Genomic DNA, 20895 nt, shown 5'->3' on the forward strand with positions numbered 1-20895 from the left:
AATTAGTTTCCCATTCAAAACTTTATACACAGACTGTTCCATGACATGGGTTGCAGTGCCCGCGGTGTGTCAGCATTTTCCCGATTACCACCCTGAGTTCTCCATTTCCATTTGACCAGTTTTCCGGCTTCCTTCTTAGCGTCTTATCTTTGCTTTTGGGCAGATGTTCCCCTTTTGGCCTCACAGATGATTGTTCTAAGGAGCACTTTCCTCATGGGTGTTATTGTTTGTTTTATAGGCCTGTCTATTATTTGGCTGAAAAGTGCTCTCTGGGAATGGCTTCAGTTCCAAGTTAAAAGGGTATCCAAGGGGCAGTCTGTCTTGGACCAGTAAATCTGATTCTTTTTTTTAATTTAAATTTGTTCTGCCTTTTTATCCCACTCTAACCGGGGCTTTCTATTGTGATCCTGGTCAGAGTGGTCGATAGTGGTAGCCAGGCACCATCTAATCTAGTTTTCCTCATCTCAGGCTAATGGAGGCTGTCGTTCCTGTAGTCCATTAGTCCTTGGGACTAGTTTTTTCCTTGAGTCTTTGGTTTTCTTCATTCTTCTTTGCTCCAGACGGAAAGAGACAAATACTTGCATCTTAGGTGGCTGCTCTCTAGCTTTTAAGACCCCAGACGCTACTCACCAAAGTAGGATGTAGAACATCGTCTTTATGAACTATGTTATATCAGTTGACCTGGATGGCGCCTGAGACTAGCCTTCAAGTCCAGTAACTCAGTCCTGCGAGGTGTTTGGTTATGTCTGTCTATGATGTTTCCATGATTATGCCCCCTTTGTGTTCTATTATGTATACGAACATACATGCTGCATGTACAAATATGTATGTAGAGAGAGCTATAGTCAAACCTATGTATTACCTATGTCTGTCAGGCCAGTAAGCCTGGTCTTTTTTTGTGAGTTAGGATTTTGTTCTACGTTTTTCTCCAGCTCTGTCCGGGACCCTCTGTTGTGATCCCTGGTAGAGCAGTCGGTGGTGGTAGCTGGGCGCCATCTGGTTGTACTGGACTCAGTCTGGTGGAGGCTGTGGGAGTTGTGGTCCTTTAGTCCTTTGGACTAGTCTTTCCTGTGTATGATGAGTTTTCTTCATTCTCGCTTGCTCCTAAAGGGGCGAGACCAGGAGAGTATCCTAGCCGGCCGCTCACCCATTAGAGTTTGGATTTGCATCTCTCCTACGGTTGATGACAACGAGCATTCTTCCTGTGTTTTTTTAGCTGCTACAGTGTCTTCTTTGGTGAAGTATCTGTTCGTGTCCTTTGCCAATTTTTTAATTGTTTTTTTGTTTTTGAAGTGTTGAAGTTTTCTATAAATTTTAAACATTAGACCCTTGTCAGATACATCATAGCCAAAACTTTTTTCCTGGTCTGTAGGTTCTCTTTTACTATTTTGGTAAAGTCTTTTGATGAGCATCAGTGATTAATTTTTAGGAGATCCTGGTTATCTAGTTTATCTTGTGCTGTTTGTATTTTTAGTTATGGCTATTATTCTGTTTATGTCATATATTAGGGCTCCTAGCCTTGTCCCAATTTTATTCTTCCATGATCTTTATAGTTTTAGGCTTTACATTTAGATCTTTGATCCATTTTGAGTTAGTTTTTGTGTATGCTGTGAGGTATAGATCTTGTTTCATTTTTATGCAAATGGATTTCCAGTTTTGCCAGCACCATTTATTGAAGAGACTTTTTCTTCCCCATTTAATGAATGCTTTGTTGAAATTCAGCTGTTATAGGTGGATGGATTTACATCTGGGTTCTTGATTCTGTTCCATTGGTCCGCGTGTCTGTCATTGTACCAGTACCACACCGTTTTGACTACTGTGGCTGTATGGCAGATTCTGAGATTGGGGAGGGTAAGGCCTCCTACTTTGTTGTTGTTCTTCAATAATGCTCTGCTTGTCCAAGACCTCTTTCTGTTTCATACAAAGTTGGTGATTAGTTTTTCCATCTCATTAAAGAATGTTGCTGGAATTTGGATCAGGATTGCATTATGTTTGTAGATTCCTTTGGGTAATATTGACATTTTCACAGTGTTAAGTCTTCCCATCTATGAGCATGGTGTGTTTTTCCCTTTATGTAGGTCTCTCTTGATTTCTTGCAGTAATGTTTTGTGGTTTTCTTTGTATAAGTGTTTTATGTCTCTAGTTAGATTTATTCTTAAGTATTTTATCATTTTGAGGGCTATTGGAAATGGTATTGTTTTCCTGATTCCCTTTTCATGGTTCTCTTTGTTGGTGTGGAAGAATCCAACTGATTTTAGTATTTTGATTTTGTACCCTTTCACTTTGTTGAATTCTTTTATTAGTTCCAGTAGCTTTCTTGTGAAGTTTCTGGAATTTTCTATGTATATGATCATATCATACGTGAATAGGCATGGTTTTATTTCTTTTTTTGCCAGTTTGTATGCCTTTCCCTCCCCCCGCCCCCCTTTCTTGCCTTATTGCTCTAAGTAGGACTTCCAGTACAATGTTGAATAAGAGTGGCAATAAAGTACATCCTTGTCTGGTTCCTGTTCTCAGAGGGAATGCTTTCTCTCTCCATTGAGAATAATGTTCGCTGTTGCTTTTGTGTCTGTGCCCTTAATTATGTTGAGGAATTTTCCTTCTATTCCTATTTTGCTGGGAGTTGTTTTTTTTTTTTTTAATCAGGAATGTGTGTTAAGTGGTGTGTTTGCCTGGTTTTACTATCAAGGGTTATGCTGGCTTCATAGAATGAATTCAGGAGAGTATTCCTTCCTTTTCTGTGTTCTGGAAGAGTTTGTTTAGTATTGGTGTCCACTCTTCTTTGAATGTTTTGTAGAATTCTCCAGTGAAGCTGCCTGGGCCAGAGCTTTTTTTTTTGGAGTTTTTTTGACCTCTTCAGTTTCTTCTATTGTTATGGGTCTATTCAGATTTTCTGCCTCGGTTTGTGTTAGTTTAGGTAGGTAGTGTATTTCTAGAAATTAGTCCATTTCTTCTAGGTTTTCAAATTTGTTGGAGTATAACTTCTGATAATATTATGCTCCTTTTTATTTTGATTGGTTCTGTTGTAATGGCACCCATCTCATTTCTCATTTGGGTTATTTGCATCTTCTTTTCCTTTGTCGTTTTGACCAGTAGTTTGCCGATTTTGGAAATCCTGGTAGGGTATAGTGGTTAAGAGCTACAGCTATTAACCAAAAGGTCAGCAGTTTGAATCTATCAGGCGCTCCTTGGAAACTGTATGGGGCAGTTCTACCCTGTCTATAGGGTCGCTATGAGTTGGAACCGACTTGACGGCAGCGGTTTGGTTTTTTTGTGTGTGTGTGTGTGTGTGTGTTGCCAATTTTATTGGTCTTTTCAAAGAACCAACTTTTAGTTTTATTGGTTGAATTGTTTTTTGTTTTCTGATTCATTTATTTCTGCTTTAATTGTTATTATTTCCTTTCTTCTGGAGGCCTTGGGCTTCTTTTTCTGTTTGAGTTATAGGGTTAAGGTATTGAAATTGACCTGGTGTTCTTTTTTGATGTGTGCACTTATTGCTATAAATTGACCTCTGAACACTGCTTTTGCTGTGGCCCAAAGGTTTTGGTATGTTGTGTTTTCATTCTTGTTTGATTCTAGGAGCTTTTTTATCTCTTTTTAAATTTCTTCTATTACCCATTGGTTTTTAAGCAGGTGATATTCAGTTTCCATTTGATTTTTTTCCCTTGTTGTTCCTGTTATTGATTTCTAATTCTATAGCATTGTAATCTAAGAAGATGTTTTGTATTATTTTGATATTTTTGAATTTACTGAGGCTTGCTTTGTGTCCTAAAATATGGTCTGTTCTGGAGAATGATCCATGTGCATTGAGAAGAAAGTGTACCATCTGCTTGTGGGTGGAGTATCCTCTATACGTCTGTGAGGTCAAGTTGCTTGATTATAATGTTTAGAACTTCTGTATCTTTGTTGAGTTTCTTTCTAATTGTCTTGTCCTTCATTGAAAGTGGTGTGTTAAAGTTTCTTACTATTATTGTGGAATTGTCTATTTCTTTTTTCAATACTGCTAGAGTTTGTTTTATGTATTTTGGAGCTCTGTGGTTAGGTATGTAAATATTTATTATGTTCTCATGGTGGATTGACCGTTTAATCATTGTATATTCCCCTTCCTTGTCTCTTATGTTGGATTTTGCCTTAAAGTCTTACCAGAGATTAATATTGCTACTCCTGCTCTTTTTTGATTACCGTTTGCTTGGTGTCTTTTTTTTTTTTCCCCATCCTTTGATATTTAGCTTCCCTTTATATTTAGCTTATTTTTATCTTTGTGTCTAAGATGTGTCTCTTGTAGGCAACATATTGATGGGTCATTTTTTTTTGTCTCCTCTGTTACTCTTTGCCTCTTGACTGGTGCATTTAACCCACTTACATTCAGTGTGATTATTGATAGTGTGAATTTACTGCTGTCATTTTCTTGTGTGTGTTTTTTTCTTTTTGTGGTGTTCATGGTTTTTCGTTCTGCTTACTTTTCTGTGGAAACCCTGGTGGCGTAGTGGTTAAGTGTTTACGGCTGCTAACCAAAAGGCTGGCAGTTCAAATCCCCCAGGCTCTCCTTGGAAACTCTATGGGGCCGTTCTACCCTGTCCTATAGGGTCGCTATGAGTTGGGATCGACTGGACAGCAACAGGTTTGGTGGTTTTGGTGCTTTCCTGTTCCGAGTTCTTTTTGTGCGTTTTCTTTTCATTTCCTTTGTGACTGTTGATTTTGTATTTACTGAGTCTTTATTGTTTTATTTTGGGGAGTAGGTTTATTAATTTTCTTTGCGGTCCCCCTGAAATTTACCTTTATCTTCCCAAGTTTAAAAAAGTCTGTTATACCTTGATATCATCCTGACTTCCCCTCCATATGGAAGTTGTGTAGCTACACCATTTATTCCCCCTCTAATTTTGAAGTTCTCTTTGTTTACAGATTGATGTCTCTGGTTCCTTGTTTTCAGTCTTACTGCTTTATTATTTTATTTTTGAGAATTCCTTGCCTTGGTTGGTATCTGGGTGGTGATGTCATGCGTCTTAATCTCAGGTTGTTGTCTGATGTTGTTTGCTCTCTGTCTGAAGGAGTCCCTTTAATATTTCTTGTAAGCTTGGCCTGGTTTTCACAAATTCCCTTAATATCTGTTTATCAGGAAATATCTTAGTTTCACCATTGTATTTGGGACTGCAGTCATTTGAACAGAACAAGGGGATACAGTGTGGTTTGAAGTTAGGAAAGGTGTGCATCAGGGTTGTATCCTTTCACCATGCTTGTTCAGTCTGTATGCAAAGCAAATAATCCGAGAAACCAGACTGACTGTATGAAGGAGAACACGACATCAGGACTGGAGGAAGACTCATTAACAACCTATGGTTTGCAGATGATACAACTTTGCTTTCAGAAAGTGAAGGGGACTTGAAGTGCTTACTAACGATGATCAGAGACAAACTGCCTTCAGTATGGATTGCACCTCAACGTAAAACAAAACAAAAATCCTCACAACTGGACCAGTAAGGAACTTCATGATAAACAGAGAAAAGATTGAAGTTGTCGAGGATTTTATTTTACTTGGATCCACAATCAGTGCCCATGGAAACAGCAGTCAGGAAATCAAACGATGTATTGCATTGGCAGATCTGCTGCAAAAGACCTCTTTAAAGTGTTGAAAAGCAAAGATGTCACTTTGAGGACTAAGGTGCACCTGACCCAAGCCATGGTGTTTTCATCCATCTTATATGCATGTAAAAGCCAGGCAGTGAATAGGGAAGACCAAAGAAGAATTGATGCCTTTGAATTATGGTGTTGGCAAAGAATATTGAATATACCGTGGACTGCTAGAGTGCTCCTTAGAAGCAAGGATGGCAAAACTTTGTTTCATGTACTTTGGACATGTTATCAGGAGGGACTAGTCCCTAGAGAAGGACATCATGCTTGATAAAGTAGAGGGTCAGCAAAAAAGAGGAAGGCTTTCAATGAGATGGATTGACACAGTGGCTGTAACAATGGGCTCAAGCACAACAATGATTGTGAGAATGTTTAAGGACCAGGCAGCATTTTGTTCTGTTGTACATGAGGTTGCTATTAGTCAGAACCAACTTGACAGTAACAACAAATTTGTGAGACAGTTTTGCTGGATATGTAATTCTTGGTTGGCTGTTTTTTCTCTCAGGGTTTTATATATGTCATCCAGTTGCCTTCTTGTCAGTGTGGTTTCTGTCAGGAAATCAAGAGTTTAATCTTTTTGGTTTTCTTTTGTAGGCGACAGTCCATTTTTCCCAAACTGTTCTCAGGATTCTTTGTCTTTGGTTTTGGAAAGTTTGATTATGGTTATGTCTTGTGACCTTGTTTTGGGGTCTAGCCTGTATAGACTTTTTGAGCTTCTTGGATGAATATCTTGTCATGTTTCATGATATTAGGGAGGTTTTCTGCCAGCAAATCTTCAAAAAGTTTCTGTGCTGTTTTTGGTCTCCTCCTGTCCTGGAATTCCTATCACATGTAAATTATTCCTCTTGATAGTATCCCACGTAACTCTTAGGCTTTCTTCATTTTTCCACATTCTTTTTTCTGAATGTTCCTCAAACAAATTTGTATCAAGGGATTTGTCCTCTAATTTGCTGATTCTGTCTTTCATTGATTCAGTTCTACTCCAGTATCTTTCCACTGAGTTATGTATTTCTGAAATTTGATTGTTAATCTTTTGAATTTCTAGTTGCTGTTTTTACATGGCTTCTAATTGCCTGTTTTGTCATTTGTTCTTGTATTGATTTTCTGAGTTCTTCTAGAGTTTTGTCTGTGGTTTCCTTTGTCTCTTGGAGAATCCTATGTTTAAGTCTTTTGAATTCCTTAGCAGGTAGTTCCATTCCCATTTCTTCCTCAGGGAGATTTCTGTCCCTTTATTTTGGTCACATGCGTGAGCCATCTTGCCTTGCTTCTTCATGTGACTTGATATAGTCTGTTGTCTGTGAGGCATTAAGGTGTTACAGTGTTTGTTTTTTGATTGCATGTTTGTTCATTTCATCTTGTTTTTTGGTTTTTGTTTTGGTATATCTGAGTGGGTGGGCTTGGGTGTGCTACTCTGATCGCTAGTCTGGCAGCACTGGAGTGTTCACTGCTTGTTTCTCTGTGGGTGGGGCAGTGTCTGGGAGTGTGAGCACGAGTCTCTATTTGCTAGTTGAACGGTGCAGCTCCGGACGGGCTGGGTCGGCATTGGCCACCATCTGAAGTCAGTCCAGTGGCACAGGAATGGGCAGTGATATTCGCCAAGTGGATGGAGCAGCGGATGTGGTGAATGAGCGGGAAGAGTGGTCACCACCATTTGGCGGGTTGGGGCGGAGCAGGGGAGTGAGTGGCAGAATTGCATGTGTATGCTCCCATGGTCACTCCTCTTGCCAGGTAGTGGTGGGGGCAGGTGGTGGGTGAGCGCATGCGCCATTGTGTGGCCTGTGCCCCTCGCTGATTCAGGGGGTGGGAGTGGGTGTCGAGTGTGTACAGTCATTTCTCCTTGCCAGTTCGGCGGGGGAGGGTGTGGGTGATGGGTGGGTGTGCACAGTCATATGGTTGCTGCCACTCCCCGGGTTTGGGGGGTGAATGGCAAGCAGGTGAGTGTGCAGGAGTGCACTTATTGCCGGTCTTCATGTGGGTGAGGGGTGGTGGTGGACAGTGCCAAGTGGGGTGGCTTGTATTATGGTCTCTGGTTGGGTGGGGTTGCTAGGGCATGGGACCTTCTGCCACTTACTTTCAGGAGGGTATAGGGGTGGGGAGTGCACCCCCTTGGCTAGCAGACATTGGTGCCCAGGCACTTCCTGTCAGCCAGCAGTTGGGACCTACCCCCGACCAAGTGTGAGAATGGGGCAGGCTGTCTGGAGTCCAGTTGGGTGGGGGACCTCCTGCTGATACTCTGCTGATTCACTGCCTCGTACACACTACCCAACCTGGAGGGCAGGGACCGGTGCTCATGCATATACCTGACTGGATCCTGGCTCCCTCCTACTCTGTGGGTGGCAGGATCCCTGTAATTCTTGCCCTCCTTTCTGTGTTTTCCTTCCTTAGATCCAGGTCATGATCCACTCACCTTACCTCTCTCTGTGTGTTTATACAGTTTCTCTGTCCCTTATGGGAATGCCATGAAGGTACCCTCCTGTGTTCCTCACCTGGGGTTGCTACTGGGTTTGTCTCAAGATGGCTACAATGAGCTAGGACAGCTGGCACAGCCTCTTTCATTCTGCGTTCATTGAGTATTTTCTCCCAGTCAGTGTTTAATTCAATTCTTCATCCTTCGTTTTTGATGTTCAGGGTTCCAGGATTGTTATCTACATCTGTTTCACTGGGTGTCTCGGGTCTTTGCTGTAGGGGGGCAGTATGGTGCATCTTAGTAAGCGGCCGTCTTGACTACTCCTCTGCGAAGTGGTTTGTATTTAATTTTTTCACAAGCAATCCAGTTTCATCATGTACATACAATTGCTGTATCCAGCATACTGGTAAGGCTGTGACATTAAAGACAGTAAGAAGAGAAAATATCATTGCATAGTGGCTACCCTAAGAGACTTTTCTATCTTTAAAGTTCCTTTCTAGAAGGACACAAAAGCTAATAGAACTGAGCAACAAATGAAAAACCTTAGAACTCGGTACATGTAGAGTGCAAAAAGCCTGTCTGCTTCAGGAGAAGTAAATTTTCTAGGGGATAAGTGTGCAGAGAGGTTGGACTTTTAAGAAGGGGTGTATGTTAAGTAATTGCTCACATTAAGCGTTTACTGTGTGCCAAGCTGACAGTGTTCTGTGTTCTACCCTGCATCTCTCATTTATTCACTATCACAGCCTTTTGAGTTGTTATTATCTCCATTTTTTATGTGAGGAAATTGAGCCACAGTGGGATATGCTGCCCACATTCACATAGCTTAGTGTGAAGTAGGTGAAGAAGAGACATAGTGTATCATTGCGTAGTGGCAGGTAATCTACTCCGGAAGCTGTTCTCTTAACTGCTAGGACTCTTGGGTTTTAAGGGAAGGCTGAGTTTTCTATGACATTGTCCTTAACCTGTAACTCCTTTTCAGATGGCAACGCTTGGGGAAGCTCGTCTAAGGGAAATGGAAGCCTTGCAGTCTCTCAGACTAGCCAATGAAGGGAAATTGCTGTCACCTGTCCAAGATGTGGAGATGAAAGTCTGCCTGTGTCAGAAGGCCCCAGCTGCCCCTATGATTCAATGTGAACTCTGCAGGGATGCTTTCCACACCAGCTGTGTGGCAGTACCCTATATTTCACAAGGCCCCCAAGTTTGGCTTTGTCCCCATTGTCGGAGGTCAGAGAAACCGCCACTAGAGAAAATTCTGCCCCTGTTGGCCTCCCTGCAGCGTATCCGAGTTCGCCTTCCTGAGGGAGATGCACTTCGATATATGATTGAAAGAACCGTGAACTGGCAACACAGAGCCCAGCAACTGCTTTCGTCAGGGAGCCTAAAATTTGTGCAAGATCGAGTGGGGTCGGGACTGTTGTATAGCAGATGGCAAGCCTCAGCAGGTCAGATGTCAGAAACAAGCAAGGTGAGTCTGGACTTTTTTTTTCTGCTGGTTATTAGACTCTGCATAATAGTTCTGTACCTTTTTCTTGAATCTGTACCTCCGATCTTGCTGTTGCCTTGGTGATCACTTCACTGTTACCAGCACTCACTTAATCTGTAGCTTCCCATTTCAAGGGTCATGTGCATCTGCCATGGTGTTTTAGTCTCCACTGCCCCTGAGAGCCAGGAGTTACTTCTCAGGCACTCTATTTCTATAGAGCGGTTGTTCAACTTTTCATATACGTGTCTGTGTTCACCATTTATATGTGTTAAGCTATATGTATATTTAACATGTATACATGTAGTTTTTTTGTTCGTTTTTACTTACGGCGTGATTGAAAAACTTCACTGCTTTCTCCCATCTTCTATCTCTTAGCGCCTTTTGAGGAAGAATAGTTTTTGGAAATGGTTGAGCTTTAGAGGAAAAGCCATGGGTTTCATACCATCCACACTCTTTTCTACCAAAAGCCAGATTCTTCTGGCCGTCATGGGGATGGGCAGCATCTTCTGTTATCTGTAGAAGATGGCTGTAGGAAGAGAATGTGAAGATACCGGAAAAGTACAATCAGAGAGCAGAATTCAGTCTTTTTATAAGGTCAACCTGATGACTTTCAAATCTGGCAGAGATCTCTCTTTTAGAGATACCACAGCTTCCTTGTACAAAACACAGACACAAGAATTGTATGAGTTAAATGTTTAGCAGATCAGAGATAAAGACAAAAAAATTGGTCTCTGTCATATCTGTTTCCTTGTTTTTCTTCTTTCCAGGATCCTGAAATATACTGCCTGGCACATAAAATTAATTAAATATTTGTTGAATATATAAGTTATACTATTTGGACAGCCTGGAGTTGAGACATTTGTGTTTTTTTCCCCAGGATGTTAGGAGTTTACCTTTGTATTAATAAAGGGAAAGGATACACTGTTGTTGACTAATTGGTTACCAAAGGAGAGTTCCCTGCCTTGCATCTTTAATAAACATGGATGAAGGCAGGGAGGCGGATGTGATTGATTTCTGGCAGCCCTTAGTTGGTTTACTCAAAGGGGTATGTGTCTGTGTTCACAGTGTTAAAATCCTTAATATGGAGAATTACCTAGGGAATAAAAGGCTATCTGATCTGTTGTTACATAGAGAAAATGGCTTATTTCCCAATGGTCTCCTTTACCTTTCTGAAATCAGTCCAAGTAAAACCAAGAAGAATAAAGGCTTGGTCTTCAGGAGAATATGAGTTGATTTGGCAAGATCTAAGATGCCAGGAAGGAGCCCTGGTGGTGCAGTGGTTAAGCACTTGGCTGCTAACTGAAAGGTTGGTGGTTTGAACCCATCAGCAGCTCTGCATGAGATAGATGTGGCAGATTACAGCTTTGGTAACCCTATAGGGCATTCTTCTCTGTCCTATAGGGTCGCTATGAATTGGAATCGACTTGACAGCTACGGGTTTGGTCTGGGTTTTTGGGTAAGATGCTAGGAGACCCCTTTCAGTTTGTGAAAACCAGATCTTTCTCTTTCCTGGTTGCCTGCCAGATAACTCAAGCTTTTTTCATTGCATTGATGGGAATCTTTTTAATCCTGAAGAAGCCTTACTACCAAATGTTTTCTTTCCAATAGGTATCTCAACCTATTGGCACAACATCCTTTTCCTTGCCTGAAGACTGGGACAACAGAACCTCGTATTTACACTCCCCGTTCTCGACTGGACGAAGTTGCATCCCCCTCCATGGTTTGTACTTTTAATTATTTCGAGGACTGGGTAATAACAAGTGACCTCGCATTAGGTTTTTGTTAGAGGTGATCAGGGACCATAAAAAAGGACTGTATCCTTTAATGTAAGGTCTGAGTTACTATATATTTGCAAGATGAGGGAAGGGTCATATCTGAAGATTTTAAATGCAAAGGAAATGGAGAGGAAGGCTCTATGTCCCTTGCTGTCAGAGATGAAAAGGTTAATCCCAGTGCCAAACGATAATTAAATACCAAGCATTTGTGTCAGATGCTAAGTAATGGGCTCCCTTATTGTTTCATTACTTTGGAGACTTGTGGAGATGATCCACGTTTGAAATCTACCTCATTTTTTCGTAATACTTCTCTATAAATGACTAAGTTCTGTCTAAAGCTGCAACTGGAGTCCTGATCCTTGTCTCACTGTCACAGTGTGTGTCTAGTAATGTCATAGCGACTTGATCCATTCAGATTGCCCATGCCCTGGGCTGTCAGCTTGTTAAAATCCATCGAGGCAGTTGTACCATCTCCTCTGTGTTAGCAGTGAGCGAGTGAGGAGGGGATCTGGTTGCAGCTAATACATCGTCATGATTTGGTCTGGTCTTTAACAGGCATTAGTCCAGAAGTGAATGATCTGTTGATGGAGGCCCAGTTGCTCCAGGTATCTCTTCCTGAAATTCAGGAACTTTACCAGACTTTACTTGCAAAGCCAAGCCCTGCTCAGCAGACTGACCGAAGCTCACCAGTCAGACCCAGCAGTGAAAAGGTAACTGTCTGAGAGACTGCTGGGGAAGGCAAAGTCTTGTGGCGGGGGAGGGGGGAGGACGCTTTTTAGTGTCATTGCATCTAAATAATGGAACAGATGAGTTCCAGAAAAAGAGGCAAACCTCCCTCGCAACCCGTCCCCGAGGCTTGGCAGAGAGGCCAGACGCTGGGGAGCATGTGCTGGAGCCTGGGCTTACAGCCTGGAGTTTGGGCCTGTCTTAGGTTGCTGTGTGAGGTTTTTCCTTTCTTTTTTAGCAAGCCGCTTCTCTTCATTTTTTCTATGTGATAGTATTTAGAAGCAGAATTTTTCTTCTTTATGGTAGGGATATTGTAGAGATGAAAATATAATCATAGTTGGGAAGGCCTTTTGAAAGAAAGTCTTTTAAAAAATCAGGCATATTCCTGGAGTTGACATTTAACAAAATGCTTCATTTTACCCCTTCAAACCTACTAAGACAGCTGGGTAATTAGACTAAAGGTGCCCCATTTTGAATACTGACTTGATGGATATTGTATTTTTTTGCATGGTTCAGGAGGCTGCTACTTCTTGCTAGTGAACTAACTGACCTATAACATTCAAGGTCCTCTGAGAATGCAGTCAGGATAGAAAAACCACTAAGATCTGAGGCCGTTTGAGGGAAGAGTCTCAGTGAAGATAGCATGAAGGCTGATACTGGCATTTAGAATTTTATTTTTCATTATACTCTTAACTGGTATAGCACCATTATTAGTTATCTTCAATTAATGTACCTTATTCTTGTTAGGGGTAGGTATATATCCTTTAAAAAGGAAGGCAGTGGTGTGGTCTTTTAGGGACCCTGTAGGTCAATGGATAAACACAAACACCTAGGTAGAAACCGTACAGTAGTCAATCCCTTACTCAAGGATTTGGTGGAAACAAGACTCTTTGTGGGGATCTTCCCATCTCCTGGTGCTGGGTGGCCATATTGAAATGTCTTTAACATTTCCTTTTCTGGTGTTCCATTAGTAGTAGTTACACTGAGGGGAAGGAAGTTAGTTAGACCAGTTGCCTTACGGGGGATGTTTAAGGCTGCTCTATTATTTCAGTATGGATTGGGGATCCTCTGGTTTCTAATACACGTGTTCTCTTTAGATTTACTAGTTTCGGCAAACCGTAGGCTAACATCGAATTTACCCATCTTCTGTCCAGAATGACTGCTGCCGAGGGAAGCGAGATGGAATCAATAGTCTTGAGAGAAAATTGAAGAGACGCCTGGAAAGAGAGGACCTGTCCAGTGAGCGGTGGGATCGATTTAAAAAAATGCGGACCCCCAAAAAGAAGAAAATCAAACTGAGCCACCCCAAGGACATGAACAGTTTCAAGTTAGAGAGAGAGCGTAGCTGTGAGTTAGCCCGTTCTGCCGAGACTCATTCTCTGCCCTCAGACACATCCTATTCCGAACAAGAGGACTCTGAGGATGAAGATGCCATCTGCCCAGCTGTGAGCTGCCTGCAGCCAGAAGGAGATGAGGTCAGTGAGGTTTGGGCCATAGAGGACGTGCTTTCCCTTAACTCAGAAACCCTGTAAGCTAGACCTCATCTCGCTGGGTCTTTCTCTTCTGCTTATCTGCTTTGAGCTGATCTGAATGGGTTGCTCAGCCCTCCCCCACTGATATTTCTGCTCTTACCATCATCGTTCCTGGGTCTCCTCCCTTTTCCTGAAGAAACTTCTTGTTTTTCCCTTTTTCCTTTTCTTGCTCCTCCAGCTTTCACCGTCCCGGCGCTAAGAAGGTGGGAGGGATGCTGATGTAATGCCCTTCTGCTTAACAGGGCGACGCTGTCTTAACCCCAAAGCAGTCACGACTTGAAGAATGGCTTTGACTTGGTTGCTTTGGCTGGTGGGCCAGCTACACTCGTGTGGCATAGCTATTGTGCCAGAGGTCCCAGTGTTGGGACAGTGGCCGTTAGTGGTAAACGGCCTGAATATCTTGAGGCTGGCCTGCCCAATTTTGAATCGCATTTTTCCTCTGAAAACCCCATCTCCCTGCTCTTTGTAACCAGGTGGACTGGGTCCAGTGTGATGGCAGCTGCAATCAGTGGTTTCATCAGGTCTGTGTTGGTGTTTCTCCAGAGATGGCAGAGAAGGAAGACTACATCTGTGTGCGCTGTACTGTGAAGGACGCACCAAGCCGAAAGTAAAAAAATCACAAAAACAAACCCCCTTTTCCTTAATGTAATTCAGGACTCCAACCAAGAAGACTCCTTCAATTTCTCAGCAAAGCTACAGGACTGGTATTCAAACCAGCCTGTTAACGGTGCTATTTCTATTCCTTACGGGATCATTTTTCCAGAACTCTTTGAAAAAAAGAAAAAAAACTAAAAAAATTTTTGACACTTTTTGTATTTTTTTTCCTTAAGAGCTGTTTGTGGTTGTTGAGGTTGAAATGCGACTGTTTTTTGCAGGGGTTTCCACCAATCTGGAAGGCATCGAAGCTTGCACCTTTTCATGTACAGCATTAAAATCTTACCTCTGTCTGGGATTTACCTGCTTCAGAGTCCACCTCGGTTTCAGTGTCCAGAAGGGCACCAGAAATTCTAGTAAATCCTCATTGGAGGAATCTCCCTCTTGTTTACTCTGTTACCACATTGGGAAACTTGCGTTTTTCACTTTTGGGGTTTTTCTTTGTTTCTTTCTTTATCCACTGCCCCCTGCCCTGATAGACTAGGTTTATTTATCTGAGCAATAACTTCTGTGTCTGGTTTCAGTGGCTGGAATTAAAATGAAACAAAAGAAACTTCAGAACAGCGTGCTGGTGCTTTAGCATTTGGTCGATGTACAGAACGCAAATGTCTAGTTTCTAGTGTCACTGATGAAATAGTGATGTAGAAAAGAGACTGCTCTGTAAGTAATCGCCACAGCTGTATTTTGGCTTTCTCCCTGGCCCTCTTCCTCCCTCCTTTCCTACTATTTTTTTGGTAGCTTATATCAAATGTTGCAGTTTATATTGTGGAATAAATCCTTGGTCATAATATAACATTAAATGTTGGTTATTTAGAGCCATCAGACTACAGCTGCTTCTGCCCCTCTACCTTTTGGGCTTCTCAGAGCCAGAGGGGTTTGCTTGCTTTTGCCTCTGCCCAGCCAGGCTGCAGCAGCCATCGATGCTAGCCTGCAAGCGACATTCGGAGATCGTTCCGTTGTAGCCTGCCCTGTTTTAGTGGACCGTGGGCCTCCAGCCCCTGCTCATAATACCTCCTTCCCCGAGTCTTCAAGTAACAGAACCTGTCTTTCAAAGCCATGTCGTTTTTAAATAAGTTTTCTCAGAATGTTGGCAAATCACTGCAACCCTCACCTCAGTTCTCTCTCTTTGTGGAGATACCTGTATTGTATTTGTGTTGACAGGGAAACTTGGTTTAGGGTTACCATGTCAGAAGGAATTCTAAGGGCGACTCATTGTCACAGAGGGCGGGGAAAGAATGAGCTGAGGAGAAGCTCATGGACACTCAGGCTCTGCCTTCCTGACTTCCTTCCCTGTCTCTTTCTAACTCTCTGTGTTTACTGGGGTACACAGCCCGTATATATTTTTTCCTTTTCTTTTTAAGGGACTGTGTTCTTCAGTGGAGGAGGCATTCCTGTGAACAGAACAGATTTTTGCTTATTTTTCCCATTCTGTTGCTAATGTTTGTTTTCCCCACATTCTATAGCCATAAGCCTGAAATGGGTAGAACTAGTGGGTCTTTAATAAAACAAAGCAAAACAAAACGAAAAAACCAGCCATTTGTGATGTAGCGGAGTTTTAAATGTATTATCCCCTTTTATGCAATTCAAATAATTAAATCTCTTTAAGAATGACTCCTAGTTGTCTGCAGTTTTCCCACAATTGTTGTGATGTTTCTCCTTGTCTGATGGGGGTTCTGGGGCCAAAAAAGAAGCATATAACCTCTAGACAATCTGGAGTATAGTGGTTTGGCCTTTTTAGTATCCAAATTCTTAGAACCTCCCCCCCTGACATTGGGACAGGACGCCAACAGTCCTGGTCCTTACCTTCTCTGAGAAAGTAAGCCTAAAGGGGACACTCAAGCATAAATCCTCTGCCTTTAGAGAGCCTTTTGCCTGTCTGGTGTGCACTGCCCACCCACCAGATGAGATTTTTCTTTTTAACCTGTAGGTTGTACACAATTCCTCACAGTAACAACCTTGGTGAGATAGGAATCTCTGCATCTCGGAGGGAGGGAGGGAGGGAAAGCAGGCATGTGTGTATTTGAAATCACCCCTTCCCAAGGTGAGAACCACTGATCTTTTTCCATGTGATAATACTGAAGTTACCGAGGATGTCAGTTGCCCACAATTATACCACTGGTAAATGACAAAGCCTGGGCATCGTGTTCCAGTTCCTCCAGCCTTGCACACTGTTAGGCACTACAGATGGAGGCATTTACCTTCCATTTCTCCATTCTCTTGTGTACCCAAAATGACTGCAGAGTGATGATGATTTCTAAAACCATGTTTTGTTGTGTGTGAGCTATGAAGCTGGCCTGTACCCTAGAGGAGCTCTGGTGCTTATTGGGGGAAGAAGATAAACACATAGAAACATTTCACTTTCCATCTCAGTAGTCTTGCAGGTACATGAGGTGGGCTGTGTTCGACTGGAGCCGGAGCCAAGAGGGTTAGTGGGTAAAGAATCTGGTGAACTCAGCACCAAAAGATGACTTGTTTTTTGGCTTTTTTTTTTTTCCTTCCACATCAGACTCTAGGGGATTTCTTACACAGAAAGGGCCTGCTTGTATGTAGCCTCTAGCCTAGAGAAAGATAATGTAATTGGACTGTGACGGCGGCTGACATCTTTGATGCAGCATCCTGGGAGGTAAAGCTCATTTTTCTATATCAAGGTTAACCTAAAACCAGAAATGCCACCTGTGGTGGTAGGAGTTGATGTAAACCTGAATTTCCTCCTTCATTCTACCATTCAGACTTAAGAAAACAACATATAAGGATATTTAGTCTTCAGATCCTGTGTTTTGGCAGATGTGCGTGAGATGCACCTAATTGGCCATTATATCCCACCATGAAGCAACATGGCCCTTTGGGCAATAGTGTGGGACAAGCCTGAGAACAGAATGGACTGCCTGGAAGGGAGTGAAACTTGGCTTCTCTGTCCTAACCATCACTGCATTCCGATGGCCCTTTCGTAATGGGTTTTTGCTTCTTCCTTTCCTTCATTTACCACCTTGATGGACATTTGGCAGTCTGTTAAGACATACTTGTGGCCTGGCACAGGCACTGATTGGTATTTAGAGCCCACGAGTGTTTTTCTGGGCTCAGTCCTATCTGGGTTTTCTGCTGTATAATGCAAACTGGAATGAATTGTAGATGGTACATTCCTGTAACAGGAGATAGAATTGGACAACAGATATTTAAAGAGTCGTCATCTGTTGCCAAGCATTAAGCCAGAGCTGGTCTCTTGATTCAGTAAGAAACCGATTATATGCTAGTCCATGCTGGGGGTCAGCCTATGTTTAAATGGTCTTCCTTGCCGTAACAGTAAACACAATCCCTTTCTGATGAAACGTTTTCTGTTGGGAAGAAGAGCTGAGGAAGGCAATAAAGAGCCCGTTGTAAGTCTTTATTTAGTTCCATGAGGTTCTAGGGTCCTTTCTCAACTCCTAGGGACCCCGAAGTATCAGAGTGATGGCTCCACACCGCTGTCCTGTCACCACTCACTTGTATGTGGGTCCTTCAAGCCTCTCGGCTTCCACAGAGAGGTTCCACATGTAACTTGTAATAGGAATGTGAGTGGAAAGCTTCTTGAACAAACAGTTGTATAAATTGGGGACTTGTGTAAAATAACACTGTTGTAAATCAGTTTTCAGGGTATTAATTCATAAAGTGTGTATTTCGCTTCTCCTTCAAATTTATCTAAACAAATTTTCCTGTTTCAAGATTGCTTACATAGGAATGCACCTTAACATCTGTATTCTTGTAAATGGGACACTTGAAGCCAACCAACAGGACAGATAAATACAGTTTCCTGTTTTGGTTCTGGGTTAATTGTCCAAGGATGAAGGGCTGGGGTGTGGTGAGTTGGGGTGTGTTCTTTGTTTCTGGGATACTCTGCTGCTTTGCTGTCCTGGAATGGATTGGGGAGGTCATGTGGTCTGTCCAGGTGAGTGGAGAACAAAGGACTGCCTGGTCTTTCTGTGTCCCCTGGATGGGAAAATAGAGAAAAAACTGCCTTTCTGAGGAAACAAAGGCTATTTGCTCTATTATTTAAAACAAATGCCTCCCTACCACAGGAAAAAAAAAAAAAAACTCTAGCTACTAGCAGACTACGTGTTGGAGGGGCATGCAGCTTCAAACACTGACTCTTCCTCCGTCTGTCCCCGACCGACCACACTCTCTGCTTTGCTGACCATAAATTCTAGCGTGAACATACACAAAAGAGAGCCTCTTTTGCATATGATTGGACAGGAAGTTTGACAATCAGAAGTCAGAGCAGAGGATGAAAAAGATGCATTTAATTTAAAATCTAAATATATTCATTTAATAAACTCGAGTTTAAAATTAAGAAAAATTTACTATTTACAGGTAAGGGCTTTCTTAAACAACCATAGTGCATCATCTGTGGTTTTCAGCTTGGGCTTCTTAAGTGAATAAAGAATTCAGACTGAAGAATTTGACTTTAAAATTCTTGATGTTTCCTCATTTCCTCCAATCATAAGAGTTTCACTCATACCTGTTTGACAGCAGTTTCTATGAGCAACTCAATTTGGTTTTCATAAAAACTCACACATTTCATTGGTTTATGTAATAGTCAATTACTCTGACAGTTTGACTAGTCTGCAGTTAGGAACAAATACTACTCAACAGGTGTGAACAGAAGAGAGCCAACCACAAGTGCTCAGCAGGCCAAGACCAGTGCATTTTCCAGGAAGAAGGTAGAGTTAATCCGAGTTGGTAAAGAAAGTGTCTCCTGTGTTAAAAGTCACATGGTCTGTCTCTCTAAGTATAATGCAAGACTTTCTAAGCTAGAAGATGGCTGCTCTTAAAAATGCTCCATAGCCTCTGGGGCTGTCCTGGTGCACTGACCAAGTTGTGGCACACATGGGATTTTACTCTCTTAATGCTGAGTGGCCACCTATCATGGTCCTTTCTTTTGCACGACACTTTGAGACAGGTATCAAAAAACCAAACAAGATCTGTTGCCGTTGAGTCAATTCTGACTCAGCGAGTCTATAGGACAGAGAAGAACTGCCCCATAGGGTTTCCAAAGAGTGCCTGGTGGATTTGAACTGCCAACCTTTTTGTTAGCAGCCATAGCTCCTAACCACTACGCCACCAGGGTTTCCAAGATAGGTATCAGGTATCCCTGTTACACAGGTATGAAAATAAATACATAATGTGCCCAAGCCAGTCACTGGGACAGGTGGAGTTTGGAATCCAGTGATACTGATCTGTTCCTTATTCTAAAGAATTGTTGCTTGCAGGTGCTTTCCCTAGAGCCCTTTTCAGGTCTCAGAGAATTGAGAGTATTGGCCCTGGGCTTGGCTAACATGCTTTGTCCCCCAGTCCTTGCTCCCACCTTCTGCTGCTGAGGGGTAGGGGAATAGAGTGGGGAAGTGTACTCTGGGGTTGTACTTTAAGTCATAGGCCATTTTTTTTGTTTGTTGGTAGTCCTAGTGAGGTGCATTTATTTTCCAAAAGATGTCTCAAAATCTAGCAGCCATGTTCAGCCTTAAAATAGCCATCCCCAAATGGGAACATGTTTCCATGATCAGTTTCATTTCCCCTACGAAGCTAAGAGCACGTCATCAGTACCATGGTGTGTTCCTTACCTACGCTGGCCTCACCAGACACCAGGGTGGAGGTGTGGCTGTGCTTCTGTTGATGCCCAGCCCACCCTCAGTTAAGCAATTTCACAAGAGGAGGCAGATCCTGAACACGGGCTCCCGTAACCTTGTCGTGCCTGAGAGGTTGTCTAGCAGAGGTCATGGCGGACGTGAGTGCCCACAACCTGTTTCCATCCCACTCCACTCCTTCCTCCACCCGCGAAACTCTTCAAGGATCAAGAGTGAACAACTTACTGAATCATCCAAAGTAGAGGGTTGGAAGAAGAATGGGCTGTGTGCTTGAATATACAAACCCTCAACAGTCTTATTTTCCACTGATGTCATCCAGTGCATGTTCCCTGAGCCTCTGCTAAGGCAACCCTTGCTGCCACTCTAGCCTTGGCCACCAGATGGCAACGTTCTGTTTCCACAAGTACCGTGCATTCTATTGCCGTTTTGATGTAGGTTCATCCTGTTTAAGTTGTCCAGGAAGTGAGCAAATCAAGAGTGAGTTTAGACAATCTTCAGTAAGATTATTAAGGGCTGTAAGGCTCCAGCCCTTTCTAGCAGGAAGATTGTTTGGGTCTTTGCCTCCCCCAACCTACATCTTCAATCACATTGGTTTATTTGTAGATTCAAGGGAATATATGGGTAAGGTGGAAACTAGGGAGAGAGGCCTTGGTGTAGACTTTGCAGTTTAAGTAATGACCACAGGGAGAGGCTGGCCCTGATCAGAGGAGCGAGGTGTGCTGACTGTAAACCTCACTGTTAATTCCTTCTTCCAGAGCCACCATCTGGATAAGAGTCCAGGACAGATGAATATGTATTACTGAGGGGTTTCTATGAGTTCAGAATGAGTAGGGAAGTAGACACGAAACTCTCCTATATGGTTTATAGACCAAACACTGGGGAAGCAGTTGCCGAGAATGTGGGACCCCAACGGACACATGGATAGAACTTCTTAAGACCTGTAGCCAGTAACTCCGCCAGAGCTCCAAGCCATGTCCTGTTAATGCATAGGCCATACTTCACTCTACCTGACCTCTGCCATCTCACTTTTGAAGAGCATTTCTGTGGCATTAACTGCCAGATGGATACTGTAATG

At 42.6% G+C, this 20895-nt stretch overlaps 1 protein-coding gene across 4 annotated transcripts in view; it reads left to right on the plus strand.

Annotated features, from left to right (window-relative positions):
* KDM5B (lysine demethylase 5B) overlaps positions 1-15816 on the plus strand; it is an 89470-nt gene extending 73654 nt beyond the window's left edge. For all 4 annotated transcript variants that reach the window (XM_064273378.1, XM_064273380.1, XM_064273379.1 and 1 more), the window contains 5 exons: positions 9015-9500; positions 11127-11238; positions 11849-12003; positions 13174-13494; positions 14025-15816. In XM_064273378.1, the coding sequence (XP_064129448.1) occupies positions 9015-9500; positions 11127-11238; positions 11849-12003; positions 13174-13494; positions 14025-14162 (1212 nt within the window). In that variant the 3' untranslated portion in view covers positions 14163-15816. The remainder of the gene's footprint in view (positions 1-9014; positions 9501-11126; positions 11239-11848; positions 12004-13173; positions 13495-14024) is intronic.
* The last annotated feature ends 5079 nt before the right edge of the window (positions 15817-20895 follow it).

This window comes from Loxodonta africana, chromosome 20 (assembly GCF_030014295.1).
Source record: "Loxodonta africana isolate mLoxAfr1 chromosome 20, mLoxAfr1.hap2, whole genome shotgun sequence".
NCBI classification, from domain to species: Eukaryota; Metazoa; Chordata; class Mammalia; order Proboscidea; family Elephantidae; genus Loxodonta; species Loxodonta africana.